The sequence below is a fragment of the Rhagoletis zephyria genome, unplaced genomic scaffold (genome assembly GCF_001687245.7).
Source record: "Rhagoletis zephyria isolate East Lansing unplaced genomic scaffold, Rhagoletis_zephyria_1.1 Rzeph_scaffold_03721, whole genome shotgun sequence".
Taxonomy (NCBI): Eukaryota; Metazoa; Arthropoda; class Insecta; order Diptera; family Tephritidae; genus Rhagoletis; species Rhagoletis zephyria.
In genome coordinates, this window is record NW_016160804.1 from 19,151 (window position 1) to 38,810 (window position 19,660).

At 33.2% G+C, this 19,660-nt stretch overlaps 1 protein-coding gene across 1 annotated transcript in view; it reads right to left on the reverse strand.

Annotated features, from left to right (window-relative positions):
- The window catches only part of LOC108369521 (insulin gene enhancer protein isl-1-like), a 38,470-nt gene extending 18,816 nt beyond the window's left edge, over positions 1-19,654 (reverse strand). Inside the window, 1 exon segment of the mRNA XM_017624643.1 lies at positions 18,345-19,654. Within this exon segment, the coding sequence (XP_017480132.1) occupies positions 18,345-18,480 (136 nt within the window). The 5' untranslated portion in view covers positions 18,481-19,654.
- Positions 19,655-19,660: the final 6 nt, after the last annotated feature.

The window sequence follows — 19,660 nt, forward strand, 5'->3', positions numbered from 1 at the left end:
TTTTTTTTTGGTATTTGTTGCAAACTTTTGCATTTGTTTGTGCTCATGCTTGTGTGTGTCTAAATGTGCATGCTTGTAGATGAAACTAATTTCCCATAAATTAGTTGAAATAATTGCTTTGGCTCTGAAGCAAACTAACTAATTTAGCAAATTAGTGCAACCGTTACTCCTCTAAATCGAATACAAATTATCGTTAATCAAATTATTTGCACCGCAGTAGAAGAAACATGTGTAACATTTGCATATACATATATAAATATGAAAAATATATACATATGTATGTATGTAAATGTTTAAAAGTGTAAGGATGCATAAAAACAACCAAGTTTTGAGCATAGCTGTGTGACGTGAGCAACAAATTTAAAAAATCTAAATCACTTTTGAATGTATAAAAAAGAAAAACAAATTGCATACTAAATTTTTGTAGCCCAGAATGTAGACTAGAATGCTTTATGGCACTAATGCCCCAATCAAACGAACCCTGTCTGAACTGAACAAAATTGAAGTTTTTTACTACTCATTGCCTTAACACCTATTTTCAGTGGTGTTTTGCAGCTGCATTTCTGGGAAAAGATCTGAAGCTATCAATCTCGTTGAGTCAGCAATGAAAAAAAAAATCTGGTACTAGCTACATCAGAGTTCTATAGAGACTTCATTAGACGATTATTTTCGTGTAAGACGTTGCACTTTCTCATTAAACTGGAGCAAGCGTTGGTCGCCTCGCCGAAAGACAAGGTGCGTTCCAAAATAAACAGAAGTTCTAGAATAAGGATTATTTTGGTAGTGCACCTATATTCTCAAATAGCACACTGGTGTATAACTTGGTGTAGATTTGTGAATTTTCATACAATTTATCAGATATATACCACAATTTGTAAATTTACAACCAAGTTATACACCAGTGTGCTTTCCCGATTTGAAGGACATAAATTAAGAGGAAAACCAGGTCCAAACTTTATCTTCAACATTGTGACTCGTTAAAATACGTGTTTTCTTTCAAAAGGAGCCCGAAAGGAGATAAAGCTTATAGATTTTCACGATTTTCTCAGTAGACGCTGTTTTATTATTTATAAAATAGCTTGCGAAATTTATCGGTCTTAGCTATCCAAATAAAGTAGTTTTACAGTAAAACCCCATATCTGAACAATCAGTTGTATGAAGGCAATAAATAGATTATAGTGACCCGATCTTTGTTCATTTTACTGTAAAAAATAAATAGTGCGAAATTTCATGTTCCTAGCTACATAAATGGAGGAGTTATAACGAAAAATCTTATATCTGAACAATCAGTTGTATGGGAGCTATATGTTATTGTGGTCCGATTCTTCCGGTTCCGACAAATGATTAATACATTATAAAAATACACCCACCTACCAAATTTGATACGGATATCTCGAAAACTGAGAGACTAGATTGCATACAAACAGACGGACATGGCTAAATCCACTCAGCTTGACGTTCTGATCATATAAGTATACATTTTAATGGGTCTATCTCTTCATATTCTGGTACTTACAAACATCGGACCAAAGTTATAATAAATACCATTTCATGCTCATGAAAGTTATAAAAAGCCGAATAGGGGCGGCTAGACAAAAATTAAGCAGTATTTTGAACATAGCTTAAAAAACGGCGTGAGAGCCAGATACTTATAAAATTTGAGTTGTAAACATCGGTGTCCGAAACTCGTCCTAAAAAGGGGCTGAACTACTCCCAAACTGGTCCCGAAGTATCCCGTAAGTTATGAAAAAGTCCCGAACTGTAACCGGAATGGTCCCGAACTAGTCCAGAACTAGTCTCAAACTGGACCCGACCAAGTCTCGAAATGATTCCGAAAAATTTCCGAATTGACTCCGAAAGAGCCCCGAACTCCATGCATATCTCAACGAGCAGTTTTTCTAGAACAACGGATTAGATTTGTTTCTGTATCGTCTGGGTTTACACGTGAAGGCTTACACATCAAGTGAAAATAATTTCAGAATTCTTTTAAATTTCCACCTTACTTTTTATTCATACACTGCAGTGCATATGCCTAAAATTATGCAAAGGAAAGTTGTAGAGGGTTATACTATTTGCGTTGTAGAATTCTCTTAGCAAATACAACAATGAAACTGTGAAACTGTGAAAGTGAAAACTGTGAAAAAAAATGAAACTGTGAAAGGGTTAATAAAATTGTTTTACGAGAGTTACAGCCCTATAGCCACAACATTGACAACATTTATCGTATGACTATTGTCACAATTACTGCGCCTAAAACACAAAGAGAACGAAAAATGACACTGAATACGGCACCACGCCGAAACCGGTTTGTCCCCAAACCAAATTTGACCCTGTCGGAATCACCAACAACGAAAATGAGGACAAGTCTAAACATTGTTTCGCCGTTGTCGCGTACTCAGTAGGTCATAACAATAGCAATGACAATTGTTACCATTAGAGAGCTTAAAATAAATTTGCGGCATAGTGTTAGGCGCAATAGTAAAGACCATAGTCAGCCGTTGAGTTTTGTCATAGGCGTGGGAATAGGGCTGTTAGTCTCCTTTACGCTATTCTTAAAATTTTTGGTTCAAATATGATGATCATTTGACCTACATACATATGTATTGTGCAATGACTCAAAGCGATAATGCGCAATTCTATCTTGATGCTAATGGCCCGCATCATCGATCGAATCTTCTTGCCTATTTTTTGATTAAAATATTTTTGCCAACATTTTGAAAATTATGCCGATCAATGACCTTAAACAGCAAAATCGAATTTTCCAAAATAAAACTGCTGTCACCATCGCTATTAAATATCCCTTGGCGGCGATTCAGCAGCCTACTGAATTTCGCAAATCAATTTTTATGTTCCATAATCGACCGCCATGCAAAAAATTGTAAGATTTTCCTAGTTTGACTGTAATAAAAATGCATAATTTTGAAACACATTACACACATACATACATATATGTACATATGAATAAGTTGTCTACATTACATACATACATATAGATACATGGTTGCTCCTGAAATTCACTAATAATTTCTTATTAACCAACAGCATTGGCATTCGAACTTTAAAGTAAAAATTTCAATTAGCAGAAACGAGTTTATGAAACTCATTTAAGATAAATTTTATTGCATTGAATATTACACACCAAACTTAAGTAAATTATACTAATAAAAATATTTTTTACAAAAATATCGTAAGTTGATACTGGTTTAATTGGTTACAATAACTTTATTGCCAATAGAGTTGATTTTTCGCCATAATACATGTGTTTGCGCATTTATGTATGATTTCAAAAAAAAAAAAAAAAAGAGTTGAGAAAATTTAATGCAAATGACAAGATTACACCTTATCCACACTTCATTTGCGAAGAAGGCAATAAACGCAAATGCGAATATTTTTTTTTTTACAAAATTAGCAAGCAAATAATGCGAATTATGGCGATACCAATTTATTTAATAAAAAGTTGAAAATGCAATAAAAATGTTTAAGCATAAAACTACAAACAACATAGTGAACATAAAAATTTTCAATTAAGTGATTGACAATCTTTTAATTAAAATAAGTTTGCGTTTCTCAATTTTTTTATTTAACTTGAAAGTTAACTGTGTCAGAGATTCAGAGATTCATTCAGAGAGAATGGATATTTTAAAAAATCCGATAAGTTAATTTTTTATAAATCGTTTAATTTTGGTAGTAAATATTTACTACGGTTTATGTCTTAAACAGCAATCTTTATAATAATTTTTGACGGATAAATCTGCAGCTTCAGCTGTGGTTTGAGTAAACTTGGTTAATCGTGCTGTGTCTCGTCAGTAGAGATGCCGTTTTTAAATCAATTAAATCGAAGATCAATTAATGATTAAGTTTTTATCCATTTTTTAGTTTCGACTCGATCCGCGAATCGATCCAAAAAACTCGAGAATAGACATTAGATTTTTTCTCAATTGATGGGTAAATATTGATCTTCGGTTGTCCCAAAAAATCTATAAAATGTTTAAGAAATGTGAATTGGAGGCTGGTGCAAAAAATGAAGGGAACTTGGCACCACCAAACAATTCGAAAAATGTGACCATTTTCGTAAGTAGGGCTAGGAAATTATGAAGTTTCTGTTGAATACTCATATCGCTGTCGTAATATAGAAAATCCTCACCTCACTTTTTTTCAGAAGTATTTCCGGATTATTAGCTACTTGATAGCTTTTAGATAAATCTGGATACTTACAATAAATGTTTGTAATTTAAATGTTCGTTAGATGTTGTTGTTGTTGTAGTATTTTTTTATTTCGATCTGCCATCTCTACTCTTCCGACACGAAGAAATATGCCCGCAGCTCACTCTGCAGCCTTGGGTGGGTTAAGCCAAACGTCGAGTAACCAGAAGGCTGCACAGTAGGGCGGGTTGATTTGTGTGGATGAAAAAAAAAATTAAAAATCGTATAGAAAAAACGTAATCTACATTAAATTCTAAGAAAATTCTCTGAAGGAACCATGGGTCTAAAATCAAAACCTAATCTGCGCCTCTCGACTTGAAAATTTTTTCCTCTTCTTTCGCTAAAATTATTTTCTTTTTTTGAAATATATTATGTTTTATTATATTATATTGTAGTTTATGCAATACAGGTATTGTTTTGAGACTAATCAAAATAATCAATTATTATAAAAGCAGTTGAACCCCAATTTGCATCTCCTCTGATTTGCGTACTTGGGTGAATATTTTTTTTTTAATGAAAAAAAATTGTGAGTGTAGAAAAAATATAAAGTACAAAAGAACTACGTTACTAAACAATTTTATTCAGAAAATTCGATTTCTTTTTGGAAAACCCTATTTTTTCTAACATTTATTTTTTTGGCAAAGGCGGCCATATAAAGTTTCAAGTCGAGAGGCGCGGATTAGGATTTTATTTTAGATACATGGTTTTTTCAGAGAATTTTCTTAGAATTTTATGTAGTATACGTTTTTGCTATACGATTTAAAAAATAAAAATCAACCCGCCCTACTGCACAGGCTCCAAAAACCTTCTGCGTATTTCACTTTCACCAGTGATGAAGTTCAGTGAAAGCAAAAGCCTTCAAAGTTATTGGTCCTAATGGACTATGCATGTCGACGCTTAAACATTTGGGTCCAGCGAGGTGTTTCTGCTATTAAAACCCGGGAAACTTAGGAGATATCACCACGGCATAAGCGCCATAAGCAGTCAGGTAAGTTTTGGCTTTAACCGAAATCGCCCCTGTTAGAGAACTGCCCAACTAGCATTGTACTCGCCGAATCTTATTACTCCACACTTACACAGTTATATAACACTGAACAGAGAGCTATCGGAATGATCCACAGTAATCAGTACTTTTTCGAGATCAAACCGCGAGGATGAGAACTGTTCAACTTCCACACATCGAAGCTTCCTTAGCCACCAGAGGGAGTTTCACTGATTGAATACACTGACTGCTCAATACTGACGTCCGATAATAGATTTGTTATCGGATAACCTGTTTTTATCTCTCCGTTCTTTTTCGCTTACACTCTTCCCATAGGGCACAAATGACCCAAGATCTCAGTCCATATCCTCTATCAAATCTACCCTGTCCCTGTACCTAGATGAAAAAGGTCAAACTGTATATTGGCCAATATCCCATCTTGCGCTCCTTCTCCTCGCAAACAACTACAATTGTTCATAAAGTATACAAACGTAACCAAATCGTTTCCCGGAAGTACTTGGGGCGAAGGTAAAAGACTATGTTGGCAAATTGTAACTAAATGATAAGTTGCCCTCCGAGGACTAGTAAGTAGGAGACAGTGCACGAGCCCAAATCAGAATACCGCACACCGGACAGGAACTGGATGTCTTCTGATGTCTACTGAACACCACCTAAATGTCCTCTTCGGGGAACATAGTTTTATTCTGACCAAGTGATTCCTGGTGGGCTGCTATCAAAGGGAACACCTGAAAAGACGATTTATGGAAGCAGAGGCAACTGTTAGGCATATTTAAGGACCATTTTCAGACAGGCCATAAACACCATTCACCGAGAGGCAATCTCCTCCCTTAACAGCACTCACTTGTAAGCGGAGCTTAAATCACAACCCATCGCAGATGAAGAGCGTCAGCTGCTCGAGAGACCCGCGTAACTCGAATGCAAAGTTACGATCTGAATACTATGCATAGCAGGCTTAACTCATACTTATCCAGACTCATCTGGCTTCTGAAGGTGTCACCCACCACATTTTTACTTGCCGCCTTAAGCCACTCAGCTAACACATCATTCACTTCAACAGCAACACCAGCACGTTACAAATTCAGGCAGAGCTTAGTAGCGGCGCTACAAAAAGACAAACAGCTTTAACAACTGTATTTTAACTCAACTGCGCTTTGCAAAAATACTATTGGCAGTAAACGGATATCGAAGGGCATTGAGGCTGAGTTAACTTTTAAATTCTCTTATTAAACCCGAAATCTCTCTCGCTGGAAAAAGTTGTTTGTCTTGAGGGACAATGTATGTACTATGTATTTAATTCACTGACGGGCACTGTCTTGCCCGCGGGCAAAGCTCTTTTAAGCTTCCTTTACATTTTGTATAGGCGCGTTGCAGAGTAAAAGCTCTCTCTGCTCAACGCTGATTTAATTTCATTTTTGAAATAATTCGTGGCAAAAGTACTTGTTGTGGGTAAAACATTAAGTGGAAAAAATGTAACCCATAGACAGTTATAAAAAGGAGAACCAATGCGGTGCTCACTAGCTTTTCTTACACTCTCCGATAAAGCTCTGTTTGAAAAATCTATGTACACGCAAATAAATTTTATTATTTAAAGAAGTTCTACTGAGACTCCATTTTGCTTTTTCCTTTGTTTAAATTTCAAAATTTATTCGGTCTTAAAAGTTCTAAAACTTTCAGTGCCCCTAGGAGTAGAACTTACGGCAAAAAAAAAAAATCCTTGACATAAGAGTTTCGTATACCATACAAGAATTTCCTTGATTGCCGTACTTTCGTGAGAATTTCTGAACTTTATTTAAATATAAAATTCATGTTTTTTTTTTTTTTGTATGTACCTATCGCCAACCCAGACGCAAGATCAATTAAAGCTCAGAAATTATAACACCTTGTATTAAAATTTATTTATCCACTTACACATTTATTATTTATTTGTTCCAGGAAATATAAACAACAACTACGTAGACACATAAATATCTACATAATTTATCAGCTTTAGGAAATATTTATTTAAAATTCATTAAGCAATGCTATTTAAACTATAACCCCTTGGAGCCCCATTCGATCGATTTCAAGCCTCAGTTCGTGGCCACTTGCTGTGTAATTATTTATAAATACATATAAGGCGACATAAAATTGTTTACTTTACGAGCGCGCAAATAGCGCCGCCACACTGCGAGTACTCACTCGTACAGCTAAGAATCTGAATGAGGTGACCAGAGTGGAGCAAGTGGAACAGTTTGATGTCTCAGCTGTTCAGTGGATGCTGAAAGCTAAGCAAAATTTTTGCGTAGATTTGTTTTTAAACAGCTAAATAAATTCACTTCACTCAGCTAGCTGGCTAGCTGGCTGGCTGGCGTGTGATTTGTTTGCGCAAGCAAATAATAAATACTGGAATTACTTGCGAAAAGTCGCGGATTGAGTTGGTTAAGTGTTTTTGTAGAATCTCTCGAAAAAGTTTGCTAAAATAAATTTGAACTTAACAAATGACAGTTCTAAAAGCGCTGAGACCGCTATGTGGAAGTGGGGGAGAAGCGGAAAGTTATGGAAGGAAGGACGATTGGACTTAGCTTAGCAAATTGTTGCGTAAACAAAAAATTTGGAACACGCACGTGATTGCAGGCAGCCAAAGCGTTGCGCAACCCATATGAGCTAAACGAAGAAGCAAAATTTTTAGAAAAAATAAACGTAAATACATACATACACTTCGTTCTATTTAATTAATTTAACGACTACTTGAGAAGTTATCAGCGGTGGCGTTACAACAACAAACAGCCAAACCTACTACTGACTGGCTGAAAAACAAAAAAAAAAATAAAAATAAAAATAAGACACGAAAAACTCATTAAAATATTTACGTTAGCTCAGAAGTGAAATGGCATAAACAGCAAAATTTGCAGGTTTTTACAAACGTGTACGTACATGCATACATACATATGTATGAGCTCGAGTTAATGTTTTGATTTTTTTGTTTTCGAAGTTACGGTCCCTCGCCTCTTGAGTGCGGCCATAAACCAAAGCCGCCAAAAACGCATCCATCCACCGTCTTAGCTTAGCTCGCGCTGCTGCTCGACTGAGCATTGTTTTTTTTTTTGAGTTGATGACACCTTGCGTAAGAAATCTGTAGTTAGCAATTATTTTCGTTTACGCATTTATTGGTAATATTTAAATATTGTTTTTAAATTCAATTTACTATTTATTTGATTTTATTAATTTCATAATAATAAATTCAACACTATTTGAAATAAAGTAAAATGAGTTTTGACTTTTAGGAAAGAATGAAATGAAGAAAACGTTTATCCTAATTTGTTTAGCCAAAAATAAAATTAAGAGTTATTTATTATAAAATGCGAATTTATTAGATAATTAACAGTATGCATTTTGGTTATTTATGGGGCTTAAAATTTTCATTTTACATACATACATATTTTACTTACTAAGTGACAGAAAAAAACTGATATTTAAATTTTTTGTTACAAAATTCTACCCAGATTGGAAGTTTTTTTAATTATGAAGCTTCAAATTTTTAACTTTTAAGGCAGTGTCACGCGATTGGTACATTTGTATAGATTTTCACAAGTTTTACACATAAATTGGGTCGACAATTTTTTTTTTACTCACACTAAATTATGATTACTCAAAAGTTCAGTTACTCGAGTAATCAAGATTTTGATTAACCAAAAACAAAAATATTTGAGTAATTTACTTTGTGATTAATCAACATTATGAGTAAAATGAGTAATCAACATTTCAAAGAACTCTTTACATGTAAAGAAGGTGAAGTTCCTTGATACTTTGAAAATAAAGTTTCTGTTTTCAAAAATTAAGAGTAAATATTTTTTTCATATGCAGAATGTAACAAAGAAAATAAGTATTTCCCAAAGCAAGCTCTTTTAACGAGAAAAATTATTTATTTTGAGTAATCATATTTAAAGTAACTCGATTAATCATTGTTTCGAGCAATCAAAATCTTGATTACTCGAGTAATTGAATAATCGAATAATCGCACAGCCCTACTATATTGGTAGATACAATACAGCGAATTTCTACTGAAAAATTTTAACAAATTGTTTTCGTGATTGGGATAAAGAAAAATATTTATGCACTCACACAATTGGGATACGATTTGCACCAAATTTTGGGAAAATACCCAATCGTATGACACTTAGAAAAAAATTACAAATATTTTAATAACCAAAGTAAAGAATTCTTTTATCCCAAGAAATGCAGAATATTTTTATTAAAAAACTTGCTTTTATTGAAATTAAAGTTTTAAAATTTTGTATCTTATTTTACATTAATTACAAATAGTAAGAGTTCTTGACTCAATTCTACACTATTTTATATAAATTAGAATACTGTGTTTTATTATAAAAAAATAATAAAAAATTTAAAACCAATTTTTACAAAGAATGATAGAATACAAGATTGCGCCTATCGAGATGTGAGCAACCAGGTGTGACGTCAGAATAATGAGAGAATGAGAGAGTTAAGAATAATTTACAAAAAGAAGGGGGAAAAGCAAACATGTGGCGTGATATAGTGATGTAAAACTAGGTAAAATTGTGCCTACTCTTCAGACTCTTAAATTTTAACGTATTTTAGGTACATTTGAAACGTTGCCAAATAACTTATCGCAAAATGTTTTCTTATTTTCAAAGGAATTCCAATAGCCTCCCTCCTTTGTAGAGGAGCATAAACATTGGTTAAAACATAGGTTTGGCTTTAACTGCTCGGAGAAATTCTTTTCAATGCCATTTTAATAGAACAGATGGTTTGATGTAAGTCCAAAAGAAGATATGGTACCTCTTCCAGTCCACCAACTATCAAAAACATATTCACATAAAAATACATATTAGCTTTTTAGGTACATTTACCTATTAGTGCTATTATGACGTCAGCGAAATGGTGGATGCTGTCAAATCGACAAAGATTCGTAAAATAAATTACAAGCCTTGGTTTTTGCATTTTTGCTTCTTTGATTAAGAATTTAACTTAATTTGTGCTAAATCATGTATTTAATTCCATATAGGGACAAGAATTAAAAAAAAAAATTAAATTTTATATAGAAAAAGTTATGAAATTAGTTGGTTATAAGCTTCCTATAAACAACTTTTCATCTTTTCCTCTAACTACACATCGACAAATTTACTTAAAAATGTACGCACCAAAATAGCTTTAAAAATGCATTTCAAATATTTGCAAAGCTTTAAAATTACATAAACCATACCAACCAAAAAGCAATGCCCCTCTCCTCCTTCCACCCAGCCGCTGCATCATAAGCACTTCGGCATTTAGTGTTTGCTTCAAAGGGGCTCCCCGCTGGCTATCGCACCATCAAAGTGCAACTGATTTCATGCGCCCACTCGCCCACCAACCCACTTTCGTGCTTTTACCGTTACCCATCGTAATGTGTTTGCCACTTTCAAAAAAATGTATTAATTTGTTGCACTATTTGCACATTTTTTAAGTGTCTCCACGGTGTTGTTGTTGTTGTAGTTGGAACTCAGCGCAGCCGTTGTGGTCAATCGCTCAGCCGCCCCCAGCCGCGTCTCTCAGTTTTGATGGCTGTCACAAATAATTTATGCGTTTCTACCCAAATATTAGTTATTGCTATTTATGCATGTGTGTGCATAGTTACATATGGGTGTACATAGGCCCAGACATGCGTAAACACTAGGAATGTTAATCCCGGCCTTTTTTATTTCTTTTATTTAAAAATTTATATTTTTTTTTTAAATGTCTACATATAAGACCGTGCGAAATTTTTTCCTTGAAATTTCGCAATATTCGTTTTTGAAAAAATTATATGTTAAGGACTTATATAAACTCGATAACATCCTCAATTTCGTCCTTCTAACTTGATCAGCTTAAAACATTACCTATTCGTCCTGGTGAATCAAAAAAATGTAAATTTTTTAAAATTCTAAAGAAATTTCCTGTTTCATTACCTATTCGTCCTGGTGAATCAAAAAAATTAAATTTTTTTTTAAATTCTAAAGAAATTTCCTCTTTCATTTGGTACCCATATTTCTATTATATGTACATTTCAATGAATTTTTTAAATACTTTTTGGAATTAATCATATCTTTGATATTACAAAGTCCTTTAAAATAAATCTGACGTCAGAGAGAAAACATAAAAAACGCTACTTTAAATAAAAAAGTAGGTTTCATACACATTTATTTATTATTTATTTAATGGTAGGACAGATAGAAGCAATTTTTTCGATTTAAGTTGTTGAAAAGTAATGAATATCTAAATCCCGGGACTCATCACGGGATTCCGGGATTGTGATAACGATATCCCGAAAATCCCGGAATCGTAAAAAACGAAAAAATTAACATCGCTAGTACACACATACACACATAAGTGTCGCTTGCAATTACTGTTTGTTGCCGGTGCTGCTGCTGCTGTTGTTGTTGTAATGTTTTGTTTGCAATGCAATTGTAATTAATTTTTATTTAGCGGCTGTAAATTTTGCAAAATTTGCTGGAAAATTTATTGCAAACGGTTGGTGGCATGTCATCTGAAGCAGCAGCAGCAACAGCATTAGCGTACAAAGTTCACCCACGCTGAAATTGTTTGTTTAAAAATGCAATATTTAAATTTTATAACCACTTCAAATAGACATAAAAAAGTTGTGTGTTTGCGAAACAAATTTATTTCAAACAAATATTTGCTTTTCTCAACTTTTTAGCTTTTAGCGTTGATGAATTATTTGAGCGTTTGACGCTTCGAAAGCAGTAAAAAAAATTATCAATTAATTTACGAACAAAAAAAAATTTTTGCGAAATTTCTTTAATAAATAATTTAATTTCAATAATTTTTTGTTATAGTCCAGTTGTAGCAAAATTATTTGAAACGTCTGTACTTTATTTATTTGGTGTTTTTTTAATTTTTTTCTTATTTACATTTTTCAAATTTAATTTTTTTTTTTTTGTTAGCTATTTAGTTTAAAAAACGCTTTTTTAAATTGGAAGTGATTTATGAAAAGATCCAAAATTTATTCTTTTATGTTTTTGTTTTTGTTTAGCTTCCAGAGTTAAAATTTTTAGAACTACATAATTTAGCTTAATTTAGCTTCAAATTTTTTTTCAACTTTCTTAATGATTTATTTTTTTCATAGTTTATTATAATAAGGTTCAACTATTGGATTTAAAATATATAAACATATTGACCCGTAGTTATAGTCAAAATAAAGTCGACTCCAAAATTAAAAGCAGTTTTTGACATAACTTCCAACGGGATATTTTATAACTGTAGACCATTGTCAATATGGAATTAATGGATTTTTTTGATATGCCGAAATAATCCGAATTTTCTTTCAATTCGCAAAAAATACTAAAATTTTGCGAAAATGTTTTTCTCATTATTTATTCATTTTTTTTATTGTAACTAGAGAACTAATTTTAGCTTTAATTGCATTCCATGCAGTGCAATCTCTGTTTTATGGCTGAAATATAAAAATACATTTTGCAGCCAAACTTTGACTCACTTACAATTCAGACACAATTAAAATGTCATTCAACCAACTAATCGAGCTTAAAATCATCCGACATACATACTATGTATGTAGATACATACGAGTGAGCACGTACGGGTAATTACAATCATTCAGCCAGCGCTCAGATCATAAATCAACGCGCATTTAAACAAATCATCCAAGCGCAGTCGCACTGGAGCACATCAAAATTAGTAATTAAATGCGCGCGAAATAATTAAAACAAAGAAAAAAATAAATATTAAAAAAAAAGGTGTGTGTGCTTCCATACATTAAATATAGAATAAAGCAGGCATAAAAGGCGAATAATATAATTTAAACTATTTTAATTTTGTTGCTAGGCGCATGACCATCTTCTTAGACATCTTTGGTCACAATTTTAATAAAACGTGAGCCTAATACTCACTAAATGAATTAACGCTGGTGGGGAGAGGGTGATGCTCAGTGTTCGGACCACTGCAACTCTATTCAGGAGTATATCACTTTAAAAACCGGAGTAAGGATAGAGACTTGAAGTTATGGAACTTTTTAATATTTACCTACCAAATTTTTGGTGACAGAAGCATTTTTTTATATTCATAAATTAGTGAATGCAAGTCGGTCAAATTTTTTACTCAGTACCTCTACATACTGCAATATGTATTTGCCCTGCAGAGAAACCGCGAACTAGTGAATCAAATTTCAAGTTCCGCACCAGTCCAAAATCAGCGAAATGTGGTACTTTAAAAAAACTATTTTATTTTATTTATTTTTGGTTAGAAATTTATATCTAAGTTGACGAATTCCGAACTGGTTTGGAACTATCGAGAAAGGAAAGCAGCGGGGGGCTTCTATTTGCGCGATAGTGGGATACTAGCTTAATACAAAACAAAAATTTGTGTTAACATTCTAACATCGTGAGACCGTCTGAAATCTAACCAATAATAAACAGCAAGCACCTCTGCAAACTCAGCTACAGTCAAAGGTATATAAATGTACATTTCTTACAATCATTCAAACAAATCTGATTTCAAATTGAAAACACACTTCTTTGGTAATGATTTAAAATCGAACGCAGGGAAAATCCAAAAAGATTTAAAAAATAATGATTCTTTTTTCGTCTGTCGATTTTAGAACTGGTTCGAAACTATAGAATTTAGGACTAGTTCGGAACTATCGAAAAATGGAAATGACACTTCTTAGGACATCGGAATGTTAAATTCGCCAGTTGTTAGCATACAAAAGTGAATTAAGGCGCACTAGTCATTCTCTAGTACAGAACCAGTTCGGCACTAGTGCGTTTCCCGACAGGGACACATGGCACATGAAATATAACTACTATTCATTCAAATACATACATACATATGTATGTATAGTAAATATGTTTTTCCATCGGAAATATAAAACTTAAAAATATTAAGATTTTCGTGAGCTGGACCTACATATGTGAAAATACCTCCAAAAATGGAGGTTTTTATCAATAAAAAAAGTTTCTAAAAATATTTTTTTATAAAAAGTCACCTCAGATAAAAGTTGAGCTACGAGGTCTGGATAAAAATGTTTGATAAATTTTTCAACGGAATTAAAGTAATTAGATTTATGGGGGTACATATTTTCAAATCGGTTCAACTCACCTTAATCTAATTACATATTTTCCGAAATATTTTGACAGAAGCCTTAAAATTTAATAAGTTTTATAATTCCGGTGGAAAATCACAACTTTTTTTTGCTGATCCACCCTAATGTACATACCTAAATAAATATCTTAATAACCAAAAACAAATAGTGATGGACATGGAACATCTGTATTAAAATAAAAGTAATTTTTAGGTTTTTGAAGTTTTCCTATTAGAGGAGCCGTTTTTAAATTTCGCTTTTAAACACATTAGTTGAATATGGGCCATGCATTTATTATTTTTTGGTTTTTCTATTTTTGCTGGTTTCAACTCAAAGTAAAGCAATTAAATCCCCATTTGATCGACTAAATTGCTTAATTTAATATTTAAAGTGTTTAATAAAACTAGCGCTGTTTGGCGTTAAATAATTATACACATATACATACATACATATATGCATATGTAGCGCCCTTGGCGAGTCCTATGTATTTACGCAATATTTAATGAAAAACAAAAATAAAACAAATAACAAAATCGCAATTTTTCGATATTCTGTCATTTAATTATCCAATGGGCAACTATTTATAACTGGTGAAAATGGTCAAATAATAAACTACAGAAATTAATTTCACCTCAAATTGTACAACCTCGAAAAATGTTTATTTTTCTATACAAATTGAAATTGCTTTCTACAAAAAAAATAAAATAATTTTAGCAAGAGTTTAAGTATAGGGCCATGAGGGCTTATTAAACTGGTATTAACTAACTAAGTATTAACTAAGCACTGTGGATTTGAATATCGATAGTTAAATCCTTGTCAGTAGTTAACTTCCCTTGATTTTTTAGAATTTTTTTTCGTCGAAGATGTTGCGGCTGCAGGAACCATATATAAATAAATTGAATTTATTCGTTATATAGAAGCAAATGGGACACACAAAACTCTAAAAAATTAACGGTAAATTTTAAGCTATTTGAAACATGCACCTTATTCTACTAGAATTCAATGGACTACAAAACTACATACTCAAAATCTAATTAAAAAACTCGAAATTTTTACGAAAATTTGTTTATTTTTTTTAATATTCTACAAAATTTTAAACAAGGATTTATACGGGTTTTATTAAAGAATGAACCATATTTTTATAAACAAATTACAAAAATTAAATAACAAGAAAAAATTGTTAATACTTGTCAATATGTGGTGCGGCTATAATTTTTTCGACCACTGTATATCATTAATATTTTGTACATGAATATTTGTAATCCACACGCACCGAACGCCGCCGCCGCCGCCGCGCCGATGTTTGCATGACTCGGCGGCGGCGAGAGAAAAATTACAACAAACGGTGGCGGCGACGGCGGCGTGGATCGGCGGGATAATTTTTCCACCTCGCCCTACAAATTTGAAATTTTCGTATAGAAATCGATAGGAAAACTTCATGATTTTCGATTCGTACGAAAACAAGAATACGCCCCATAAAGTTCACCCACATTATCTATGCTGGAATTAAGCCAACACACGACTTCAAGAAACTTAAAATTTTGAACAAAAACTATCCTTAATTTTCAGTTCACAACAGAAATCGAACTTCTAGCCGCTGCACAGTAGGAAATTTTCGGATAATTTTTTTCAGAAAATGCCAGAAGAGTAATTATTTTTTATATTTTATTTTAAATGAGGGTTCGTGATTTGGATAGCAATTTGCGATCCAGTGTATTTGGTCTCCACAATGAGATTTTGGACTTCGAAATTTAAATATCGTCGATGCAATGCAGCTGATTAAAAATACATTTTTAATGCTTTAATAGATAGTTCGGCATTATTTGGGGGAAAAAATTATGTGAATACAGAAGATGACTTTATCAGGCACTAAAAACCCCTTCGCATTCCTGAAAGATACAATGAAAACTCGGAAATTGCGGCGCAAGCCGATTTTCTACAACTGTACCATAAGGAATTCAAAGTAATCTTAGATGTGTTCATTGGCGTACGTAGAACATAATTTAGGGGGAGGGCTGAGATTATTTGCAATGTAAATTTGATAATAACAATTTACCTCATTAATTTTTCTCTTTTTAATCAACTTCAAAAAAGGAGGAGGTTATCAATTCATCAGAATATTTGGACCACATTAACCGATTTCGATAATTATATTTCTATCAGAAAGGAGGTGCCTCAGAGCTGGTCCCATACTAATTTGGTTTAGATCCAATTATTGGATTATGAAGAAATTAACGGTACTTCTAAATTTTTATTTGAGAATTGAAGTCAGTTGTGTTGTTTGCTTAAAAAATACTTGTTATTGTAACAATTGAGTTGTACCGAGCCCAGTGTTGGCACTAATCGATCGATTTTTTAATCAATTAGTTAATTTGATTAAATTCATTCGAATTACAGTTAATCATGATTGAATTTAATCTGATTAAACGGTTAATCGTAACCGTGATTAAAAAAATTAATTTTTAATCATGAACTCTTAATTTGACTAAGTAGGTTTGGTGATTAATTAATTTATGCTGGAATTGTCTTTTGCATACAAGGTCAGTTAATTAAGACTAACCGTAAATGGTGTTTGATTTAAAATGATTTTTTTCAGATTTTTTTAAATCAGATTAACGATTGATGATTAAAATTAATTAGTCAAAACCGACGATTAACGATTAAATAATTTTAATCATTAATCATATAGATGATTAGGATTAATTAATTTTAATCGTTAATCGCGAATAACATTTTAATCGTTAATTTTTAATCGTTAATCAGATCAACATTTTGCCAACACTGACTGACAAAGTAAACTACGTGTCAGTCAGTGGCGGACCCACGGGGGGTGTTTTAATATGGCGCATATTTATGTATAATGTGGCGTCTATTATTAATACACCCCCGTTGGTCCGCNATTAACGATTGATGATTAAAATTAATTAGTCAAAACCGACGATTAACGATTAAATAATTTTAATCATTAATCATATAGATGATTAGGATTAATTAATTTTAATCGTTAATCGCGAATAACATTTTAATCGTTAATTTTTAATCGTTAATCAGATCAACATTTTGCCAACACTGACTGACAAAGTAAACTACGTGTCAGTCAGTGGCGGACCCACGGGGGGTGTTTTAATATGGCGCATATTTATGTATAATGTGGCGTCTATTATTAATACACCCCCGTTGGTCCGCCACTGACTGACACGTAGTTTAGCCCCCAATACACCCTCAACACCCCGCTGGATCCTCCACTGCTTAGCATTATACATAGTTCGTCAAAGTTCTGGCACTGAACCCTTCACTGCAATGCTATCCTTTGCTTGACAGTCAGGAATAACAATACCGACGTCAGAAGCATCTTTTGGAGGCCATGCTGATCAGACCTCTAAAAATTCTTAGAAGAATTACACCGGCACAAAAAAACAAGTTCGAGTGGTAGGTTATCTTCCCTGCGTTGTATCTAAAGACCTCTGCGCGGGGCTACCTCGAGGTTGGTTCTTTGAGAAATTGATTTGTTAGTTGTTAGTTCATTGGTTCTTTGGACTTAAACTGAAATTTCGCTTATTTTTATCATTGATTCAGATTGAGGAGAGTTGCTCAAACATGAAGCCTATACATATTAAAAAAAAAAAAATTGAAATGACTGATCCAAAATGGTGATTCAAAAATGGTCGGGTAAGGTCTTTAGATACCGCACAAGGAAGAGAACCTACCATGTGGCTGTCTTCGAAGTCGAACTTTTTTTGTGTGCCGGTGTTATTAGATGACAGAATAGCACACATACAGCGAATAGAAGTGGGATCTGATTCCAAAAAAGTGGTGGCTCGTACACCTATGCTCTGGCGCAGGTAATATGCTCACAAATTTCCAGTTATTTTTTTAGAAAGAATACTGAAGAAAACGATTCGTAAAGTACAAGATGGGAGTTCCAATCCCCGTCGGTAGGGGAAACCAAAAGTAACAAAAAAAAAAATGTATTTTATGACGTTTCGAATTTGCATTTTTTTTCTAATTTTCAAAACAGATAAAATCCTCGAAATCGATTGTACTCACTTATCACATCATGTCCATGGCAATCCAATTCCAGGTGATGATTCATCACCAGCGACGGCTGTAATCCACTTTGTGTGTGATTGTGCAAATTTGGTAGCTGGTGAGCCAAATGGCCACCAATCTCTGCCATTACCATATATTAAGCTTAAAACTGGCGTCTTGCTGATCGATGAATGAACGAATGGTCGGTCAAGCAGACTGAAGTTTTCGCACGCACACAAACACAAGCGCGCGCGCGCGTACGACTCAAAAAACACAAACACGCACCCACTATACCGGAAACAACATAAACATCGGACAGACACTAAACGGCGACGGCGATGGCGGCGGTTATCATTGAATGTTGTTGCATCTATTGTTGAATGATATTCACTAGGGCACAACGTAAAATGTAGCTAAAGCGAATATTGAGCACAAAGCGAATATTATAGTTGGGCATTAAGTCAAATGTGACAGCCAGGAAAGAAAAAAAAAAACAACGAAGAATGGGTAAAGCGACGGTGTTTTTTGCGAAGTGAAGAAACAATGTTTTAAGCAAAGTTGAGTTTCTTTCTTGTTGTTGTCAAGGTTTTGCTACAATGTAGAATTCTTTTTCGTGCATAAATTTCATGGATTCATGCAATTCTTTACATTAGGGTTGAATGTTGATTTAGCAAATTTGGATACGTTTTTTGCATAGTTTTTGAACTTGAATTTAAATATTGCAAATTCCATAAAATATGTAAAAGTATTAGGGTGGTCAATTTGAGCAAATATTTCTTGAGTTTTTATTTCACTTTTTAAGGCACTTCCCAGCGGCGTTTTTGCATACTTTACACTTAGTTAAGTTAAGGTAGTTCTTAAAATTTTTTTACAAATTAAAAAAAAAATTTATAACTTTTATTATCTAATGACTGTTAAACTTTTTTACTTGTTTCAATTATTTTGCTTCATAAAGCGAAATGGCGTGCATATACGGAATATTTTTTTTTTGTAATCAATGAAAGTTTTTTAGATAATATAATTTTCCATTCAAATATGTTTTAGATCATTGAAACCCACATTTGATAGTTTTGCGGTCTGATCGTTCACCATACACAATCTGAAACTCTGCACTTTAGCGCATTTTTAAATGCAACACTGTTCACACATGAAAAACTAAAATTTCCGAATTTCCAAAAAGTCAGCTCCTACTCCTTTTCAAGTTTAAGATTTTCAATTCAAAATTTAAATTTTCTTTCGTGCCTGCAGTTCCATTTCCGTGGCTTCCACTTCTGCTCGCGGAAGTCCCCACGAGCACACTTTCGCACAAGATACACGTCAAACTTTTTGTTTTT